Genomic DNA, 23,868 nt, shown 5'->3' with positions numbered 1-23,868 from the left:
AACTGGATGTCTTTAGGTGGTCTGTAATCAACTTCTTACTATAAATAATAGAAAGCTGGACATAAGACAGGAAGCAACTCTTGTCCAGTCGTGGGACAACAGGCAGTGTGAGGATCTATGATCCCTAAGAAAAGGAAAAACTAAGAGGAGCACTACAGCCCCGCGGCTCTCTGCCTGGGTAACTTCTTGAACAAAGTGCAGACAGGCCCAAGTAGCTCAATTGGTAAGGCTAAGCACACAAGAAGGTGCTAAAAACACGCAGGATCCAGAAATCCCCTCCAGGTCACTTGAATTCTGATTGAATAGCAATCCAAAGAAAAAACTCTCACCTAGGGGAGCTGTAAATGAACAACTCTGAGTTCACACTGGGTTTAGAACAATTCAACTTTCTTCCAATCAGAAAAAAAAAAACAGAATTCCCTGAATTTTTTGGCATTTAGAAGACAGCTCAAAAGGCTACTCTAGCAAGGAGTCTAAACTAGCTCTAGACCAAGAGCTCCTCTAGCTGGGATGTTCTCACGCATCCTGCACTTGTCCAGCATACTCTAGGACCTCAGGTTGATCCTTAACACTTACTTTATAATTTTTTTTATGTTTTTTAAAAAAGCTATACAATGCTAGGTATGTTAGTGCATGCCTTTAATCCCAACACTCGGGAGGCAGAGGCAGGTGCATCTCCGAGTCTGAGGCCAGCTTGATCTACAGAGCAAGCTCCAGGACAAACATGGCTACATAACACAATGAAACCCTGTCTTGGGGGTGCAGTGGGTGGGAATCTGACAAAATCTAGTGTCTAATAGCATTAAATTCAGCATCTAGTATCCAACAAAAAATTTAACAGACATATAAAGAAGCATGAAAATTTTATAGACAGCCAGAAGGAAGGGCCTCAGGAGAGACAGAAACAAGAATGCGGTAGGCAGGAACTATTACACATGGCTTTAGCTTCTATTTGGGATTTAGGAAGCACTATGAAAACTTTCACCACTTGAGGTAGAAGAGCACCGAGGTCTGACAGACCAAATCAAAAGCTGAAAATGAGCACAGAAAAGAAACCAGTTGGCAGAGAGAGACTGGACATACTGCAGTGTCTGAAGGTGGAGGCTAAGATATCTGTCAGACGTGTGATGCAGTAAGTCTCCAGAAAGCCATCCTTGTGCAGCGACCCTGGTGAGGTATTAAACTCTCCGCTCTAGCCTGCATCCCCTTCTTCAAAGTGTGCCATCTCTAAATAAATGTCTTTGCTTCTGCCAGTATCCACATCTCTGTCCAACTCCTCACCCTACCAAACAAGCGCCTGGCACCTCTCTGGACACTGGCACAATACATCCCACTTGCTTGCAAGCCTTTTCCATGGGTCTCTAACAACAAAAACTGGGTACACTGTAGGAACTGAAGAGAGTTTCCCCTGGTGGCTCAAGCATGCAAGAGGTGAGTTAGCAATGGTTGAAGGAAAGAAATATGAAAACCAGGTGCAAACATCAAGTGGAAATGGCAGAAATAGGGCTGGAGAGATGGCTCAGAGGTTAAGAGCATTGCCTGCTCTTCCAAACGTCCTGAGTTCAATTCCCAGCAACCACATGGTGGCTCACAACCATCTGTAATGGGGTCTGGTGCCCTCTTCTGGCCTTCGAGCATACACACAGACAGAATATTGTATACATAATAAATAAATATTTAAAAAAAAAAGAAATGGCAGAAATAGAAAGCACAGCGAGACAGTGCAATGATGACAAACAGTGACTTAAAGACAGATCAGTGGGCTGGAGAGATGGCTCAGCGGTTAGAGCATTGCCTGCTCTTCCAAAGGTCCTGAGTTCAATTCCCAGAAACCACATGGTGGCTCACAACCATCTGTAATGAGGTCTGGTGCCCTCTTCTGGCCTGCAGACATACATGTAGAAAGAATATTGTCTACATAATAAATAAATATTAAAAAAAACCAGACCAGTTAAGACCATTTAGAAACAAGAGAAAGAAGACATAAAACAGAGCATCCGAAAGCTCTAGCACAAAACCAGTATAACAAACATAGAACTGGACTCTCAGAAACATGAGAGGACCGGAGAGAAATATATTAGTGTTAAGAGCACTAACTGATATTCCAGATGACCCAGAATCAGTTCCCAGTACCCACATGGTAACTCACAATCCTCTGTAACCAGTTCCAAGGAGTTCTACACCTCCTTGTGGCCACTGGGAGTACTAGGCATGAATGTAGTGCACAAATATACACCATACACGCAGGCAAACCACCCACATACAATCTTTTAAACTTTTTCTTTCTTTCTTTTTCTTTTTTTTTCCTTTTCTTTTGTTTTGTTTTTCAAGACAGGGTTTCTCTGTAGCTTTGGAGCCTGTCCTGGAACTAGCGTAACAACTCACAGAGATCTGCCTGCCTCTGCCTTCCAAGTGCTGGGATTAAAGGCGTGCGCCACCTGGCTAAAAATTTTCTTAAAGAAAGAAAAGAGAAAAAGAATGGAGAGCTGAAGAAATACGGACACACCAGCTGAAAAATTTCTAAAACCCACTTAAGACTTAGATAAATCAGTCTGGAGGGATGGCTTAGCGGTTGAGAGCAAGAGGGCCACAAGTCCAAGGGCATCCTTGGAGGCCAGCTGTGATATAGAAGATACTGTTGTTTTTAAACTTCAGACCCACAAAAATTGAAGAAGACACTTTGTCTATAACAGATTTGCAGGCAATGTTAACTGAAGTTATTCAGGCAGAGGGAATATGATACCAGATGAAAACTAGATTTATACAAAGTAATAAATCACACCAGATATGGTTTGACGGTAAATAGACCTTCTTTTTTTCTTTTTTACTAAAGTCTCTTTAAAAGTAATGGTAGAGCCAGGTATAGTTCTGTACGCCTTTAATTCCAGGTATAGTTCTGTACGCCTTTAATTCCAGGTATAGTTCTGTACGCCTTTAATTCCAGGTATAGTTCTGTATGCCTTTAATTCCAGCACTTGAAGCAGAGGCAGGCAGATCACTGTGAGTTCAAGGCGAGCCTGGTCTGTACAGAAAGTTCCAGGCCTGTTTCTTTTTTTTAAATTTATTTATTATGTATACAACATTCTGCCTCCATGTGTGCCCACACACCAGAAGAGGGCGCCAGATCTTATTCAGATGGTTGTGAGCCACCCTGTGGTTGCTGGGAATTGAACTCAGGACCTCTGGAAGAGCAGCCAGTACTCTTAACCACTGAGTCACCTCTCCAGCCCTCCAGGCCTGTTTCTAAACAAACAAACAAACAACAACAAAAGAGTTTGGTTCAGCAGATAAAAAGTGCTGAGGCAGCCTGACAACTGGGGTTTGCTCCTCAAAGCCCATGGTAGGAGGTGAAATCAGCTCCAAAACTTGTCTTCTGAGCTCTACAAGCACACAGCAAGATGAACACGACCTCCATATACACACAATTATTATTATTATCATTATACAAACTAATAATAATAATAAGTAAAATAAAAGGTAAAATAGTAAAAAATAAAATATTTGACGGTTGATGCTTATAAATTAAAATGTATACTGTGTACAGAACAAACACTAAGATAATAGAATAGGCAAAAGCAATCTACAGATTCAATGCAATGCCCAGCAAAATCCCAGCAAAATTCTTCAAAGACCTCGAATGAACGGTACTCAACTTCATTTGGAAAGGCAAAAAACCCAGGATAACCAAAACAATCCTGTACAATAAAAGAACTTCTGGAGGTATCACAATCCCTGACTTCAAACTCTACTACAGAGCTACAGTACTGAAAACAGCCTGGTATTGGCATAAGAACAGACAGGAGAACCAAGTCAAAACAACTCTGAGATTCCATCTTACACCTGTAAGAATGGCCAAGAACAAAAACACTGATGACAACTTATGCTGGAGAGGTTGTGGGGAAAAGAGAACACTTCTGCATTGCTGGTGGGAATGCAAGCTGGTACAACCCCTTTGGATGTCAGTGTAGCGATTTCTCAGAAAATTAGGAAACAACCTTCCTCAAGACCCAGTAATACCACTTTTGGGTATATATCCAAAGGATGCTCAGTCGTGCCACAAGGACATGTGCTCAACTATGCTCATAGCAGCTTTGTTTGTCGAAGCTGGAAACAACCTAAATGCCCCCAACCGAAGAATGGATAAGGAAAATGTGGTACATTTACACAGTGGAGTGCTACACAGCAGAAAAAAATAACGACATCTTGAATTTTGCAGGAAAATGGATGGAGCTAGAAAACATTATTTTGAGTGAGGTAACCCAGACACAGAAAGACAATTATCACATGCACTCACTCATAGGTGGTTTTTAAACATAAAGCAAGAAAGCCAGCTTACAAACCATAATCCCAGAGAATTTAGACAACAATGAGGATATTAAGAGAGACTTACACAGATCTAATCTACATGGGAAGTAGAAAGTAGAAAAAGACAAGATCTCCAGAGTAAATTAGGAGCATGGGAACCTTGGTGGAGGATTGAAAGGGGGAGGGGAAAGACAGGGAGGGGAGCAGAGAAAAATGTAGAGCTCAACAAATATCAATAAAATAAAATTAAAAAAAAGAAAATAGGATAAACTATACCTAGTAAAACAATAGTAGGGACAAATATTCTATTAAATCAAAAAGAGGTAGAAGAGTTATTTAAAAAAGAAAGAATGGCCAGGTGGCGCACGCCTTTAATCCCAGCACTCGGGAGGCAGAGGCAGGCGGATCTCTGTGAGCTCGAGACCAGCCTGGTCTACAAAGAGCTAGCTCCAGGACAGGCTCCAAAGCTACAGAGAAACCCTGTCACGAAAAACCAGAATCTACACATGTAACATTTAACATTCACAGTATCCAGGATACTATTCAAAATTACTATCGAAATTAGGACATGGTCCATTCTTGAGGGAAAACCACTTAGTTGAGAACAACCCTAAAATAATATAAAAGTTTTAATGTCCAAATATAAACAGCCAATGGAACAGAAACAAGTCCAGAAAAAGAACTGCATTCTCAACAATAATGCTGGGATACTTCAACGTGGGAAAGCATATTCTCTTCTAAACAAGTTGCAGAAACAACTGGCTATCTGCTTAAAAATAGATAAAAGAACCTTGGTGCTGTTTGAAGCACAGCTACTGCGTCCTGCCCCAGGAAGCAGCTGGACAACTGACTGGAGAGCAGCACACTTGACAGAGACGCTGGACAGCACAGACACATACAATGGCCTTGAAATGAAGGGGCTGGGAGCTGGTTCCCAGGATTTGCTCAAAACTGCCTGTAGCTCCAGGTGCAGAGGATTCAATGCCCTCTTCTGGCCTCCATGAGCTCTCATACACACACAAACAAAAATTATATATTTATATATTTACAGGGCAGGATATTTTATATTTATATATACTTTATATATATATATGTATATATATACACACACACACACACACACATATATTTAAAAGGGGCAGAATATGGATGGCACACGTCTTTAATCTCAGCACTCAGAAGGCAAAAGGATAGGGATCTCTAACTTCAAGGCCATCCTAGTCTACAAACCTATTCCCAAGCCAGCTGGGGCTACACAGTGAGACCCTATCTCCAAAACTAATAAATAAATGAACAAATAAATTTTCAAAAGAGAACTAAGAACACAGCATTTATTTATTTTTGTATATTTACTTATGTAACCAGTGTTCTGCTTGCATGTATACCTTCATACCAGAAAAGATCTCATTATAGATGGTTGTGAGCCACCATGTGGTTGCTGGGAATTGAACTTATGACCTCTGGAAGAGCAAGCAATGCTCTTAACCTCTGAGCCATCTCTCTAGCTCCCAGTATTTATCATCTTATCTCACAAGATTAACCCTGAGCCAAAAGGGTCTGTGTAGAAAAAAAAAAGGTAAGTAGGAGGTCCCTAGCTATCTCCATGGATACCTGAAACATTTTCTGGTAAACAGATTGCAACCAACACAGGCCCTGGGCCCAGTTATAATTATCCCTGTTCATTAGACTGTAATTACATTTGCACTCACCCATTCCTACCCAGCTCCTACTGCCACCCTGAGACTTCTATACCCGGGCCTTATGAAGCAGCAAAGTAATTGCCCTTAGGCAGCTCGATGGGTCCAGCCCTGTGAACATGATTTCATTCACCTTGCACAGGCCCTGGGTACCCACCTTCCCTCTGCCCCAGGAAGTAGCTATGAAAATGAGCCCTTGAGAAGCCCTGCAAAGGCACTCATGCAGCCCTCAGACATTGACGGGTACCTCATCTGGACTCACTGGTACCACCTGGTGCCCATGTAGAACTAGATATTGGTACATTTTCTACTCTGTTAGCAGTCATGTTGTGGGTATGCATACTTATCAACACGCGTGGGAACCCACAGAAGGGGATCCATTCCACCTTGACTGAAGGTCAGAGAGTTCAGACCTATTCTTGCTCCTAGGTGTGGCTACTAGCAGGATGTTTTAACCTAGGCGGTGGTTACTTGATGTTTGGGTACTGTTTGTATCTTGGTAAAGAAGACTTTTGCCTTCCCCCTCCATCATGGATTGGGGTTTATAAAGGCTATGAGAAATAAACTTGAGGTCGATCTCAGTAGTCACTAGATGCCCTCCCGACTCTATCTGTTGTCTCTTATCTACTTCCTCACTCTTTTCCCCCAAGCACGGACAAATATGTTGGGCGGGACCTGGCAAACATGATGGTACCCCAGTAACGCCCTTAAAACATGATGATAACACACCTCTGCTGATGTACCAGCTACACCTCACCTATATTCTACAGTCCTTCTAAGATAAAGTCACCTCTATGCAACCCACAGAAAATGATAGGCACACTCTACACCCAAACCTACCTGCCCCAAAAAGCTGTATTCTGGCTTGCATTATAATCATTTAACTTATGCAACACTAAAACATTCAGACAGCACCAAAGCTGATTACACCTGTAGAAGCTACACAGACATTACGGTAAAACACTTACCCCTTAACCAATCAAGGCAACCTACTCAAATGACAGTGTAGGACACAATGCCAGGAAAATTCTTCTCAATTTCTTAATGAAAGCCACCCTGTAAAATTGATACAGGCAGGGCTGACAAGATGACTCTGTGGGTAAAAAGCATTGGCCAAACAAGCCTGATAACTTAAGTTTGATTCCCAACCCTATAGTGAAAAGAGAGAATGGGCTCCTCAAAGTTGTCTTCTGACCACTACAAGCACACTGTGGTACATACCCACACTCACATATATCATACACACAATAATTTTTTTTAATTTAAATTGGTATAAGCAATGACATGCCAGACAGATAAACAGCACAGAAAAACAAAAAGCATGAAAAAAATAGGGCACCATGACATTATATCTCCAAAGGAACACAGCTACTCTCAGCATAAACCTCAAATGAGAAATTAGCAAAACGTCTGAGAGGAGATTCAAAGGATTAATTCTTTTCCTTAACTAATACTTTAAACAGGCAGGCATGCACGTGTGCACACGTATGCATGGTCAGAAGACAAGTTGGAGTAGATTCTCTCTTACCATGTGAGTCTGGGGACTAACCTCAGGACATTATTAGCCTAGGCAGAACGTGCCTTTTCCTGCTGAGCTATCTATCTCACCAACCCCAGCCTCAATTCATTTTAAGATAACAATTACAGGGCTACAAAGATGGTTCAGCAGTTAAGAGCCCCTGTTTTTTGAAGAAGACTCAGGTTCAATTCCTAGTACCCACATGGAGACTCACAATCATCTGTAACTCCCTCTTCTGTCATCTTTGGGCACCGGGCATCCATGTGGTACACATACACCCATGTAGGCTAAAGACTCATACACACATAATTGAAAAAAAGAAACCCTATTCAATAAAAGAACTGATGAAAAACTTGCAAATCTTAAGGAAGATAATTAAAATTTAGTAGATAAAAGGCACCTTATGGACAAATGTCAAATGAACAAGATAGAGAAGGGAAATCCTAGAAATAAGAGCCAGACGTGGTGGAGCATTCCTGTAATCCCAGCATTCTGGAAACAGGAGGAGAGCAGGGAGTCCAGCACCACTCTCAGCTACACAGTGAGCTGAAGCCAGCCTGAGCTACATAGCGAATTCCAAGACAGCCAAGGCCACACAGAGAAACTCTATCTAGAAAAAAAAAAAAGGATACAGGTTGAGTATATTAAAACGGGGGAAAACGGGGCCAACATTGTGCTACCTAAAAGAAACTCACTTTACCAGGACCACACAGAGAAATCTGTCTCAACCCCACCACTAAAATGGCATATTATCTGTGTTTTAATAAATAAAGATTGCCTGAAGGTCAGTGCAGAGCAGCAAGACTAGTCAGCCTAGTACAAGACTAGTACAGGTAAGGAAGTGGTGGCACACACCTTTAATCCCAGCATCCACACTAGTTAGCCACAGACGTCAGGTGGTGGTGGTGCACACCTTTAATCTGAGCCCTTAGAAAGAAATGTAAAACAGGAGGTGACAGCTCTCAACTCAGTTTCAATCTGAGGATTGATTCGAGGAGACATGATTGCCCATTTATGGTCTGAGGTAAAGTTAAGAGCCAGTGGCTGGCTGCTTTGCTTTTGCTTTTCTGATCTTCAGGTTGAACCCCAATGTCTGTCTCTGGGTTTTTATTATTTGTGCTACATTTGGCGCCAACATTTGGGGTACAAATTCATGAAAAAGCCTTCTGCCTGTGGCTTTACAGCCACTGGCATAGGCCAGAACTACACGCTGTTGGAGTCATTACCCTAATGGCTAGGTTTTTCTTTTTTGTCACCTGGCAGGCTCTCCCTGAACTCCCTTCTCGGCATCCTGTCAAACTAGGTGGCTGCCTTGAAATCCAGTCAGGCTTGTACTGTTCTACACAACAAGCCTCACATCTTCAACAACATTGTTGGCAGATTTCCTAAGACAATTGGGAATTCTTAAAGGGAGGAATTATTTAAAAGGGAGAGTTTTTTCCCCCACATAAAAAATGGGAAACACTGTTACAACGAAGGGATTTGGGTCTTTGTATGATAATACACTGGACAGTTTGAAAATTGAATGATTAAATGAGATGATATATAATTAATGGGATTTATATAACACCAATTTTAAACATTATCAACTTTATCATTTTTGTTTTATTTCTAGAAAGTTGGTTAATCTGAGTGCTAAGATACAGGCCTTACAAAAACCTAATAATAGATCACAGAGATATTCAAATCCAGAGAGAGAAATTTAATGGAGAATCAATTTCAGCGTTGCATTATAATAATAGAGAGGAGCAGCTAAGGTTTTCAGACAACCAGCCTGTTACAGCTAGCTAGACCCTTGTTAGATTTAAATGTTAGATTTAAGGAGATTCAAGGAAGCAACAGTCTCAGATGGCACACATTCACCTTTTGTGAAACAAATGTTAAACTTGTGGACAGTTTGTAATAGAATTATCCCTAAAGACTGCAAAAAAATTGGTTAAAGGTGTTTTAGAGCCAGGTACACAATTACAATGGAGTACCTAGATAAAAGAAGAGGCTAAGATTATTGAACAACAGAGTGAAACTAGAGGTAGGGAAATCTACCAAGATCAAATTCTTGGAAAAAGAAATTATGCTACTATAGAAAGTTAGGCTATATATGGTGACCACACCCTGGATTTATGCCGTGCATCAGCGTTGAATGCTTGGGACAGAACTGGAGAAATGGGGGGGGGGGGGGAATGAGTCATTTATTAAAGTTATACAGGGCCCAAAGGAAGCCTTTACTGATTTCTTACAAAGAGTGACTTCAGCAGTAATTAGAATGATACCACATTCAGAAGCTAGATGAATAATAATTAAATCTCTGACTTTTGAAAATGCCAACTCTCGAGGTCTGGAGAGATGGCTCAGTGATTAAGAACACTGGCTGCTCTTCCAAGATGACCTGAGTTCAATTCCCAGCAATACATGGTGGCTCACAACCATCTGTAATAAGATCTAGTAGCCTCTTCTGGCCTGCAGAGCACTCATACAGAAAATATAAATAAATTAAAAAAAAAAAACAAAGAAAATGCCAACTCTCTATGCAAAAAGATAATTAGGCCATTAAAGGCAAGATCAACACCTTTGGAAGAATGGATTCAAGATATAATTAATATTGACTCTCCTGACCATGAAAATGCATGGATAGAAAATTTCCAGGGGTCTGAGGAAAAACAGAAATGTCGTGTTATAATTGTGGGAAACAAGGTCACCTTAAAAGGGATTGTAGACATGGTATTCCTAGAAACAATGCTTTTTCCAAGAATAATCCATTCAGAATGCTCCTCCCTTCTGTATTATGCAGAAGGTAAGGCAAAGGCAGGCACTGGACTAATGAATATAGGTCAAAGAGAAATATTCAAGGTAACCCTTTGCCATTGGGAAACTGTGAGGAGCCTCTCACAGGCCCCTATGCCAAATCCGGTTCAGTCCTTTCCTGTCAGCATAAAGGAAACGCCTTCTTAGAAAAATTAAGGAACATAATGCCTATTTTAAGAATCATACTGCTCTGTATAGTAGAACAACTGTAGAAGAAAGAACAAAAAATTCAGAAGAAACCATGAAATGAGTATTTTGGCAAACTTCTATAAATGCACAAAGACCAAAATTAAAATACAAAAAAAGTGAATTTGTCATTGAAGGTCTGATAGACACAGGTGCAGATGTAACAGTAATTTCATCAGAATCTTAGCATCCAAGTTGCCACTTAGAGATATAAATGTTCAGTTCAGGGACAGCAGAGCACGAGATGGGTCGAATGTATAGGGCCAAAGGACAGAGAGGAATATTAAAACTGTATGTGGCTAACACAGCAATGAATTTGTAGGGACATGATTTGTTACAGCAATGGAATACTCAGATCCAACATTCCCCCAATCTTGGAAACAAACCATAAATTAATTTATGTTTCTGAAAAAATATTACAAGATATTATAAAGAACAGTCACTGACCATTCAGGTTGTAAAAGAACAGGGCACACAGCTGCTGATTCAAAGACACTAACAGTCCTACCTTTAAAATGGTTGACAGACAAACCTGTATGGGTTAAGCAATGGTCTTTAACAATAGAGAAACTGCAGGCTTTAGGACAACTGGTACAACAACTAGATGTTCAGCATATCAAAGAATTAACCAGCCCTTGGCATTCTCCTGTATTTGTTGTTAAAAAGAAATCTGGAAAATGGAGAATGGTAACAGATTTAAGAGCTGTTAATAAGGTGATTCAGCCAATGGGCTTTCTACAGTCTGGAATTCCTTTGCCTTCTCTATTGCCTAAAGGATGGCCTCTTATAGTTATTGATTTAAAAGACTGTTTCTTCACTATACCTTTACAAGAAAAAGACAAGAGAAAAATTTGCTTTCACAGGGCCTACTTATAATTCTCAGCCTGCTAAAAGATAGCAATAGAAGGTTCTTCCACGAGGGATGTTAAACAGCCCCTCCCTGTGCCAATTGTTTACAAGTCAACCACTGGAAATGATATGGAAGCAATTTCCTCAATCTATAGCTTTCAATTACATGGATGACATTTTGTTATCTGATTCAAATGTAGAACCTTTAGAAATAATGTTTGAAGAAGAAATTTTGCCTTGTTGGGGATTACAACTTGCTCCTGAAAAAAATACAAAGAGGAGATTATATTAATTATTTAGGTTATACAATAGGTTTATAAAAAATTAGACCCATGCCAGGTGGTAGTGGCACACACCTTTAATCTCAGCACTTGGAAGGCAGAGACAGGAGGATCTCTGTGGGTTCAAGGCCAGCCTAGTCTACAGAGTGAGTTCCAGAACAGCCAGGGCTACACAGAGAAAACAAAACAAAACAAAAAAGGACACCAAAAGGTGCAAATTAGGAGCCAGGCAATGGTGGTGCACGCCTTCAATCCCAGCACTCGGGAGACAGAGGCAGGCAGCTCTCTGTGAGTACAAGAGCTAGTTCCAGGACAGGCACCAAAGCTACAAAGAAATCTTGTCTCAAAAAAAATATCAGGAGAGACTGAATGCAGACTATTAATGATTTCCTTAGATAGTGACAAGGACTTGAATAACCCCAGGGAATCATCAGCTGAAGCTGAGAAAGAATTAGCTTTGGTTGAAGAGAAAGTATAGAAGGTACATGTGGATCATGTGGGTCCAAATCTTAACTGCATTCTGGCATTATTATATTACCCTCCAAACATTCCCCTACAAGAATTTTAATGCAGAGGGAAGATATTATCTTAGAATAGATATTTTTATCACATAAACCGAGTAAAAAATTTAAAATTTATGTAGAAAAGATCTCCAAGTTAATTAAAAGGAAAACTGAGACTTCATCAATTAGCAGGAATAGACCTAGCAGAAATTATAGTACCTTTCAATAATGGTGAAATTGACAAATTATGGGAAGAAAATGAACCCTGGCAAAGAGCTTGTAGTAATTCTTTGGGAGAGATTAAAAATAACTATCCCAAAAGCAAGAGAATTCAACTTATAAAGAGAACAAACTGGATCCTTCTTTACGTTGTATGGGACAAACCAATAACTAGAGCCCCTACATTCTATACTGATGCAAATAAATCAGGAAAGGCAGGTTGCAAATCAAAAAATCTGAGTAAAGTAGATCAAAGTCCTTATGATTCTGTCCAAAAGTCAGAATTATATGCTATTCTCATGGTACTACGGAATTTTAAAGAACCTCTCAACATAGTTACCTATTTACAATATGCAGAAAGAGATGCTAAATTTATACCAGCTGATACAGAATTGACTTTATTATTTATTCAGTTACAAGATAAAATCAGGGGGGCTGGAGAAATGGCTCAGAGGTTAAGAGCACTGCCTACTCTTCCAAAGGTCCTGAGTTCAATTCCCAGCAACCACATGGTGGCTCACAACCATCTGTAATGAGTTCTGGTGCCCTCTTCTGGCCTGCAGGCATACATGCAGGCAGAATACTGTATACTTAATAAATAAATAAAAAGTGTCAGGAATATTAAAAAAAAAACAAGATAAAATCAGGAATAGGAATCATCCCATATACATAGCATACATCCGATTCCATACGGGTCTACCAGGTCCTGTAGCACATGGTAATACAGAAATCAATCAATTATTGATTGGAAATGTGCTGAAGGCGTCAGAATTTCATAAAAAGAATCATGTCAATAGCAAAGGTTTATAAGAAGACTTTTCCATTATGTGGCAACAAGCCAAAGAAATTATAAGGAAATGTCCAACTAGTTCTCTGTATAACCAAACACGACTACCTTCAGAAAGAAACCTAAATGGTACTCAAAAGAATGAAATCTGGCAGATGGGTGTGTTCATAGTTTCCTGGAACTAGCTCTGTAGACTAGGCTGGTTTTTTTAAAATATTTATTTATTTACTTATTATGTATATAATATTCTGTCTGCATGTGTGCCTGTAGGCCAGAAGAGGGCACCAAATCTCATTACAGATGGTTGTGAGCCACCATGTGGTTGCTGGGAATTGAACTCAGGACCTTTGGAAGAGCAGGCAATGCTCTTAACCGCTGAGCCATCTCTCCAGCCTCCCAACAGGATAAAATTTTATAATTCTTCCTAAATGTGTGTTTCTGTTGTTCTCTACAGACTATGCAAATGGTCTTTATGGTCCCAACCAATTAAAGATTAAAGCTGACTTTGGAGTTGGAGTGCTGCTCTCTCCTTCTCTAAACCCAAGCATGCTTATTAAAGTGAAATCCAAAATCTCTGTTTCATGTCAGAAGAGCCACCTGATACGGGACAGAAGAAAAAAAATTTAAGGACTATTTTATTGTCACTAATCTCATAATTCTTTGGCTTTATATTGGCTCTTTAACAGCTTTTCTTAAGGGATGAAGTGTGTGTGTGTGTGTGTGTGTGTGTGTGTGTGTGTGTGTGTGTGTGTACTTTTTAATCATGATATTAATGGTCAAACAGAGTACTAACTAATTCTAGAAAAAGGTTTCATCTACCTTCCTGTACATGATTTCGAGTTTGAATCTCTTATCAGTTTTCTGCAGTGAACCATGAGCAAACCTAACAGAGACTTTTAAAGTCTCTAAAAGGAGAATAAGGTCCCACAATGACAATCCCTCCAGGACTATGATAATACCACTAAACTGAAAAACACCACCTAAAGATCAGCTTTGGATTATAAACTGCTCAGAACAATTTCAAGGTGACTAACTAAGATGATTCAGCCTAACAGACTATAGCCAGGACTTGAGATAAGCCCTGTACTTTCCCATTACACGGAGAATGGACAGCAAATGATACCTCTCCAAGGACTTGATAATTTACCCAAATTTTTCTTTTCAGGATCCCCTAAACATACCATCACTCCCCATACCCAACAGCAGGAAGTAAATTTAAGATTATGACGTCCACATTCTCAAGAGGTGGGATGGGTGGTTTTTAATCATTCAACAGGTTATAGATATTTGTCATTGGTTAGGGGGGTTGGTTACCAGCTGTTACTGGTTTCAGCCAGGAGGAAAGTTGAGAAAAGAGATTAGATTCAGAGTTCTTGTATTAAAAAGAAAAAAGGGATATAGATATGATAGTATAAAAGGGTAGATTACTGAATCTACTCTGAAAAGCAAAATGGGGAAATATAGAGACAAGGTAAAAGGGTAGATTACTTTTAGAAAGCAACTACTAGTTTTAAATGTTTTACATTGGGCTGGACTTTTGTATATTGTATACAAATTGTGTATACAGATACAAATTTGAGATTAATTTTGTTAGAACATACTGTATATATATTTCTACTCTCGTTCAAGGTATTGTACCTATACAACTCATTTAACAATATAATGCAAATTCTGAGTCCTTGAAAATTATTATTATCCACTGTTTAGAATAATAAGAAATTGCAGGCTAGTTATTAATTACCTATTATAATTGAACTTGTAGTTATATTAGGGTTTTTTTGGGGGTTTTTTTGGTTTTTTTTTTTTTTTTTGCTTTTTGGATTGTTTTGTTTTTCGAGACAGGGTTTCTCTGTAGCTTTAAAGCCTGTCCTGGAACTAGTTCTGTAGACCAGGATGGCCTCGAACTCACAGAAATCAACCTACCTCTGCCTCCGAGTGCTGGGATTAGGTATGTTTTCAAGGTCAAACAAAAATATATTTTAGTCTGACAGGTCACCTTCAAACACTTCAGAGATCTACAGAATATGGCATTTAAAATATTTTAATAACACAAGTTCTTTTTTTTTCTCCTAGCAGCACCAATCTACTTTAGAGAGGATAATAGGCATCGAAGAAACTCCACATGGAGTTTACTTTCTTTGTAGCAAAATGGGCAAAATACCCTTGCCTCGACTGCTGACAGTATGCTGCCCTGATTAAACAAGCAGAACACAAAAGAAAATGTCTGCCAAATATTGTTGAGACAAAGGTGGAACAGTCCTTCAGAATAACCTGCTTCACAGAAAAATCTATCAAATATTCTAGCCCTGTAGGCCAAAGAAAGATGCCACAACATTGCAGAGGAACTCTGGGTGACTGTCAAGGCAGCCAGCACTTTCTAGCTTTCTATCATTTCTCACATTTTTTGGAAGTCACTTGCTCACACTTCTTGCTTACTCAGGTTTTTTTGTTTGTTTGTTTGTTTGTTTTTTTGAGACAGGGTTTCTCTGTGGTTTTGGAGCCTGTCCTGGAACTAGCTCTTGTAGAACAGGCTGGCCTCGAACTCATAGAGATCTACCTGCCTCTGCCTCCTAAGTGCTGGGATTAAAGGTGTGCGCCACCACCGCCTGGCCTAAAGCTTTTATAAGCTAGCAGGGTAATAAAGCCAAGTGTGGTAGTACATAGCTGCAGCCTCAGCTCTCAGAAAACTAAGGCAGGAGGATCATGAGTTCAAGGCCAAACTAGCTCTGTAGTAAGACTCTGCTGAAGAGAGCTGTGGGGTGGAGGGCTGGCATTCTGGAGTTAAGACGTTTTATTAAAACATGAATTGCATTACCAATAATTAAAACGTGGCAGAGTGGGCTTCATTAAAATTTCTAACTTTTGTTCTTTAAAACACTCTTAAAAAAATAAAATAAAATGGCAAGCCACAGACGGGAGAAATACAAAACATCTAGAGAATTTACATCCATTACAGATAATAAATTCTTATTAACAAAATAATAAAACAAATCAAAATTTTAAGTGGACAGAAAATTAACAGAATCTTCATACCAATGAAACAGATGAATGTCAATTAGTCATAAATAAATCAATTTGAGATACCACTGTACCTACATGAATGCCCATAGTGGGGGCTGGGAAATGGCTCAGAGGTTAAGTCTACTTGCTGCTCTTGCAAAGGGCCATACCAGGCAGCTCACAACCTCCTATAAATCCAGCTCCAGGGATCTAACACCCTCCTCTCACCTCTGCAGGCATGACAGCTACTAACAGAGGGCATAAACACACAGACACACACACTCACACAGACACACACACTCACACAGACACACACACTCACACAGACACACACACTCACACAGACATACACACACACACAGACACACACACTCACACAGACACACACACTCACACAGACACACACACTCACACAGACACACACACTCACACAGACACACACACACACTCACACAGACACACACTCACACACACTCACACAGACACACACACTCACACAGACACACACACTCACACAGACACACACACTCACACACACACACTCACACACACACACACTCACACAGACACACACTCACACAGACACACACACTCACACAGACACACACTCACACACACACACACACTCACACAGACACACACAACCGGAATGGCCAGTAATAGGAACTGATAAGACAGTTCCATGGCTAAAAGAACGTACTGCTCTTGAAGAGGACCCATGTTTGGTTCCATCCAGAAGCTCACAACCTCTGGCCTCAACACTGGCACACAGACATAACATACACACACTCTCTCTCTTCCTTCTGGCCCCCATCTCAAAAATAACAAAAATAAATCTTTCAAAAAGCTGCATAAGAGTAAAAAAAAATTAAGTTCAAGGATGTAACTCAGGGGACAAACTATGCTTAGCACATATAACACTCTGGGTTCAGTCCCCAGCATGAGAAAAAAAAAAGGACAAAAAAGGGGGACAGGGACGGGTCAGGTAGCACTTGGGAGACTAAGGCAAAACCACCACAAATTAAATGCCATCCAAGGATACATGGGCACTCCCTACCTGGGGAAAAAATATTAAAATACCACATATTGAGGTTATAGAAAAACTACAATTCTTTACTGCAAATGAGAATGAAAACATGACAAAAGTATTTTGAAAAGCAGTTTGTCAGTTTCTCTTGAGTTTCTGAAAAAAGGTCTCAAACTTAAGTGTACAGCTGAGAGTGACCTTGAACTACGGATCCTCCTGCTCACAGGCATTTTCTACTGCAACGGGTTTCTGTGGTACTAGGGACTGAACTCAGAGCTTCATTTAAGCTCAGCATAGTTCCCCCCACTGAGCCACACCTCCAATCCAAGTCTGACAAGAATTTGTGTGTGTGTGTGTGCAGTGGATGCCAGAGTGAGTGTCCCTGCCTGCGTGCGTGTGGACCTGTGTAATGTGGGTGTACAGACAACAGAGGGCACTGAATGTCATCCTCCATCACTTTCTCAGAGAGCCAATAAGTTCTAGTAATAGTCCTGTCTGCCTTCTACTGTGCAGGTGAACAAGAAACCATATATGGTTTGTTCCATAGGTGCTGGGCTCTAAACTCAGGGCTTCATGGTTGTGCAGCAAGCACTCTTGATCACTGGGCTATCTTGTCAGCTCTGCCAGTTTCTTATAAGGTAGAAGGTTAGTGAGATGGCTCAGCTGATAAAGTTGCTTGCCACAAAGCCTGATGACCTGAGTTCAATCCCTGAAACTCACACGGTAGAAGGAGAGAACTAATTCCCACTAATTGTTCTGACTTCCACACACCCACGCATACCCTCATCCATACTTCACCCCCAACACATAAATAATGTAAAAATTAATAATAACAGAAGTGGAAAGTAACTGAGAAAGGGATGATTACCTCAGGCCTCTACATGCACATGCTCACATGCTTGCCCGTGTGTGCGCTCACACATACATACGCACACGCACACGCGCACACACACACGCACGCACGCACGCACACGCCCGCACAGACCTCTAGTAATTAATCTTTATTGCTAACCTGAATGGATACAAAATTACCTTAGAGATAACCTTCCATTTCCAATGAAGTTTAACTGGAGGAAAGGACTACCCTGAATGTGGGCACCATTCCTAGGCTAAATAAAAAGCAAGTTAAGGACCAGCATTCATCTCTTCTGGCTTCCTGAGTATGGGTACAATGTGACTAACTGCTTAATGCTCCCAATCACCGCAACTAGAACAACTCCAGCCACCACGCCTTCCCTAACACGACAGCACTCTCAAACTAAACCTTCAATTCCTCAGCTTATTTCTCTCAGTTATTTTGTAGCAGCAACAAAAACAGCAGCTAACACAAGTACATATTATATGTTTCCATGTGTCTGACAGCAGCTAACACAAGTACATATTATATGTTTCCATGTGTCTGACAGCAGCTAACACAAGTACATATTATATGTTTCCATGTGTCTGACAGCAGCTAACACAAGTACATATTATATGTTTCCATGTGTCTGACAGCAGCTAACACAAGTACATATTATATGTTTCCATGTGTCTGACAGCAGCTAACACAAGTACATATTATATGTTTCCATGTGTCTGACAGCAGCTAACACAAGTACATATTATATGTTTCCATGTGTCTGACAGTCAATACAAAGAACAAAATATAGAAACAGAAAATAGATCAGTGGTAACAAGGAAAAATAACTGCAAAACAGAGTAGGGAAATTTGGGGAGTGATGAAAATATTCTCTCCTTACTGTGGTAGTAGATAAAAGACTGACACCATAAAACTGGACATCTAGCTAGATGAACAGTTAAACATACAGACATTTGGCTAATAAAGCTGACCTTTTACAAAAGAACAATTAGTAGTTTCATTCCTTGTCCCAAGGCTACAGAAGTTGCTAAAACCTTAGATAATTCTCAAAAGGTTCCACAACCAATCAGGTCTCATTTCTAAACTTTGTGTGTAGCTCTAAGAATACAGAAACCACGCTGATACAAAACTCATGTGCAATTATCCCCAGTTAACTTCCATGTTTGGTTCACCTCCCCACTGGGAAGAACTCCATAAGCATTTAGTGGTTCATTCCAACAGAAGAGATAAATCCTAGTTTCAGAGATAACTTTAATCAGCAGATCAGCATTTTATTTTATAGAGTACTGAACCGAGAATATTGACATATTAGTTTAGCACTCTACCCCTGAGCTCTACTCCCAGCCCTACAGCTCTAAACACCTGTGGTCTGTTTGCCAATATCTAACAGAACCCACTGCATTTCCACAAAGAATAAAAGAATTAATGCTTCGTATGTCAACCTTTCTGAAACAGTCAAAGGCAAATAAAACATAGTACAACCAAGAGAAAAATAAACAGTCTGACGTATCAATAGCAACTATGTTTTGAAGACCAAACAGCATCAGGAAACAAGCTGTTACATATCATCTAAAATTCAAGATGAGTTCTACTTATTTATAATAGCTACAAAATAGAAATGTGTAGAACAGGAATTGCACGGGAATTGCAGTCAAGAGTATGTTAGGACCATGAGGGAAAAACTAAAGAGTTATTCATGCACACAGACATCACCAAGAAATGAAAGAAACAAGATGTGGAAAGGAATGAGTATAGAGATACATAGGTTTCAAAATGACAAACCTCTGTTTATCCAAATATTTCCGAAGATACCTTTCAAAATTAATCTCAGTCTATAACTCCAGACTCAACAGTAAATCAGACTACAATTAGCAAAGACATATGGCAAAAGAAACTCAAGTGTTTTCATAAAAGAACAGAATACAAACTTGAAACTGTGAGGAAATAGATGAAACCATATTTAAGCAGAAATAGAACTTTTCATTCCTGAAGATTATCCCTGCACAAATCAATCAGTGCCAAGACCATCTCGAAGTGAATTTAACTTCCTGACAGACAAACTAAGCTAAGTTGCAGTCTTTTATTTTAGTGCTTGAAGTACATTCATGAGAGTAAAGGGAATAAAAGCTAATTTTGAGGACCAAGCTGGGCTGACACTCACCACAAACTTCTCACCGTTCTGCTCCACGTGTTTGTATGTGGGGACCGATATGGGCACTGCTTGCTTTTCTGTGTAATCATAAAATGACTGTCCCAAGGAGTCGTCACTGGGATCTAGGTTATCAGCCTCATGAGGAGGTACAGACAACACTGTCAAGATCAATTCCTTCTCTCCTGCTCGGATCAGGTCCACCACCTGCTTGTGTGTCGCCCCCTCAACATTCACGCCGTTCCTAAGGGGAAAAGGAAAAAAACAATCCCATAAACCAGAAGGGTCCAAACACTTTGTAACTCCACCCTCCTGTCCCCACCCCAGCGTCACAGTATGAACCACAAAAATCAAAAGATTCATCTGGCTCCAGAAAGTCGTTAATGTCTTTCTAGACTCTAAAGTGAAAAGCTGTTGGTGAACTTACGACAGGGAGAGGAAATGCAAACAGCGAGAGACCTACTCTTCCTCTAGTCTAGAATCCGACACATTGCTTGAGTCAGGAAAGCTCGGAGCAAAGACAGTGCTGCTGGGAAACAGCGAACTTTCAGCTCAGCAGTCTACTTTCCTCATCCTACCCAGTCGTGGACAACACAAAAGTGCTGTGGGCAATTCTCCCATTTTTATTAGTCTGTTCACCTACACCTCGTGGAAATTTCTAAGATCTATTTTTATTATTTTTAATTATGTGTATGTGTGGGTGTGCATGGAAGTGCAGGTACCTGCAGAGCCAGAGGCCAGGAGCTAAAGTTACAGGCAGTTATGAATCATCCAGTATGGGTGCTGGGAACCAAACTTGGGTCCTCTGCAAGAGCAGTACGTACTCTCTACCACTAAGTCTTATCTCCAACCCCAGGACTTTTCTTAAAAAAAGAAAAAAAATTCCCTCAGGTGGTGGTTCATGCCTTTAATCCCAGCACTCAGGAGGCAAGGAAGGTGGATCTCTGTGACTTTGAGGCCAGCCAGGTCTACAGAGTAAGTTAAGAGACAGCCAGGGCTACAGGGAGAAACCTTGTCCTGAAAAACCAAAACCAAAAACTTCCCTTTACAAAACTAAAGTGTGTGCGCGTGCGTGTGTGTGCATGTACACGTGTGTCCATCCCCAAGACAGTTCTTTTACATTATATTTTCATTTTCCCCATATCGTCAAATTAATCAATCTTTCTTCTCTTTTCCTTTCTTCCTTCTTTTCTTTCTTCCTTTCTTTCTTTCTTTCTTTCTTTCTTTCTTTCTTTCTTTCTTTCTTCGGTTTTTTGAGACAGGGTTTCTCTGTAGCTTATGAGGCTGTCCTGGAACTAGCTCTTGTAGACCAGGCTGACCTCGAACTCACAGGAGATCCGCCTGCTTCTGCCTCCCGAGTGCTGGGATTAAAGGCGTGCGCCACCACAGCCCAGATAAATTAATCTCTCTTAATAGCAAGTTATTATCATGATATTTAAAAAGTATTAATCTTGGTTATTGATCTCTTGGTTTTTAAAGGAGCAATACTTCTCTATAACCCAACTTCTTCTGCTCTTCCAGTCAGTCTGGATATTCTCTCTTTTTTTTGGTCTGGATAATCTCTCAGGATTCAATCTACACATTTTCTGCTCCATATATTTGCCTTAAAACTATGTATAATCTACCCAAACCAAGAAACACACACCTACAGTTATACAGTAAATCAACCTACTCATTTTCCTGCCTGTGCACTTGTACGCAAGACTGAAACAGGAAAAGTGTAAGATTGAAAGAACAATAATTTTGTCAAGAAAGATGCTGAATCTCACAGCACTCAAAAACTGAACAACCTTCCCAGCATGCTGACCTAATGAGCTACCTCAGCAAAAACCACTGGGCAGCTGGCCTGGAGGGCCCTACCATGGCTCTCACAAGAGACAGGAAAAATACACCTAGCCTCTACTACTTTCATATTTAAAGCTTATCTGCCCTTTAGAGTTAGGTTATTGTTTTCAGTTATGTTCCAAACCTTTAGGGTTTTCCCTTCCTGAAAAAGAAGAATGCTAAGTTTAGCAACAAGCCTTCCGCAGTTCCCAGTCACGGCTTCACCTCAGTCGGAGTCTGGTATCTAAAACATCCATGTGTATAAACAACAGACAGGACAGGAGAGGCCTCGGCTATCTTCCTCCCTTATTTTCAGTTTAACAAACTAGCAAGTTCAACACAATAACCATCAAAATCCCAGCAAAATTCTTCAAAGACCTCAAAAGAACGGTATGGAAGAGCAAAAAACCCAGAACAGCCAAAACAATCCTGTACAATAAAAGAACTTCTGGAGGTATCACAATCCCTAACTTCAAACTCTACTACAGAGCTACAGTACTGAAAATAGCCTGGTATTGGCATAAGAACAGACAGGAGGACAATGGAACCAAACAGAAGACCCGGATATCAATCCACACATCTTCAAACACCTGATCTTTGATAAAGAAGCAAATAATATCAAATGGAAAAAAGAAAGCATATTTAACAAGTGGTGCTGACATAACTGGATATCAACATGTAGAAGAATGACAATAGACCCATATCTATCACCATGCACAAAACTCAAGTCAAAATGAATCAAAGACTTCAACATAAAGCCAGCCACACTGAACCTCATAAAAAAGAAAGTGGGAAGTACACTTAAACGCACTGGCACAGGGAATCACTTCCTAAATATAACCCCAGCAGCACAGACATTGAGAGAAACAATTAATAAATGGGACCTCCTGAAACTGAGAAGCTTCTGTAAAGCAAAGAACACGGTCAACAAGACAAAACGACAGCCTACAGAATGAGAAAAGATCTTCATAACCCCACATCGGACAGAGGTCTGATCTCCAAAATATACAAAGAACTCAAGAAATTGGACACCAAAAGATCAAATAATCCAATTTAAAAAATTGGAGTACAGACCTAAACAGAGAACTCTCAACAGAAAAATCTAAAATGGCTGAAAGACACTTAAGGAAATGTTCAACATCCTTAGTCATCAGAGAAATGCAAATCAAAACAACTCTGAGATTCCATCTTACACCTGTAAGAATGGCCAAGATCAAAAACACTGATGACAACTTATGCTGGAGAGGTTGTGGGGAAAAGGGAACATTTCTGTGTTGCTGGTGGGAATGCAAGCTGGTACAACCCCTTTGGATGTCAGTGTGGCGATTTCTCAGAAAATTAGGAAACAACCTTCCTCAAGACCCAGTAATACCACTTTTGGGTATATATCCAAAGGATGCTCAGTCGTGCCACAAGGACATGTGCTAACTATGTTCATAGCAGCTTTGTTTGTCATAGCCAGAACCTGGAAACAACCTAAATGTCCCTCGACCGAAGAATAGATAAAGAAAATGTGGTACATTTACACAGTGGAGTACTACACAGCAGAAAAAAAAATAACGACATCCTGAATTTTGCAGGAAAATGGATGGAGCTAGAAAACATTATTTTGAGTGAGGTAACCCAGACACAGAAAGACGATTATCACATGTACTCACTCATAGGTGGTTTTTAAACATAAAGCAAAGAAAGCCACAATCCCAGAGAACTTAAGACAACAATGCGGACACTAAGAGAGACTCACATAGATCTAATCTACATGGGAAGTAGAAAGTAGAAAAAGACAAGATCTCCTGAGTAAATTGGGAGCATGGGGACCTTGGGGGAGGACTGAAGGGGGAGGGGAGAGGCAGGGAGGAGA

General features: G+C 40.3%; 1 protein-coding gene across 3 annotated transcripts in view; it reads right to left on the bottom strand.

Annotated features, from left to right (window-relative positions):
- The window catches only part of Snx27 (sorting nexin 27), an 83,902-nt gene that overhangs the window by 36,789 nt on the left and 23,245 nt on the right, over positions 1–23,868 (bottom strand). For all 3 annotated transcript variants that reach the window (XM_075978260.1, XM_075978261.1, XM_075978262.1), the window contains exon 2: positions 20,196–20,427. In XM_075978260.1, coding sequence (XP_075834375.1) covers positions 20,196–20,427 — 232 coding nt within the window. The remainder of the gene's footprint in view (positions 1–20,195; positions 20,428–23,868) is intronic.

This window comes from Microtus pennsylvanicus, chromosome 7, assembly GCF_037038515.1.
Source record: "Microtus pennsylvanicus isolate mMicPen1 chromosome 7, mMicPen1.hap1, whole genome shotgun sequence".
NCBI lineage: Eukaryota > Metazoa > Chordata > Mammalia > Rodentia > Cricetidae > Microtus > Microtus pennsylvanicus.
The sequence above is the reverse complement of the archived record's forward strand: the minus strand, read 5'-3'. Positions and strand labels throughout refer to the sequence as shown.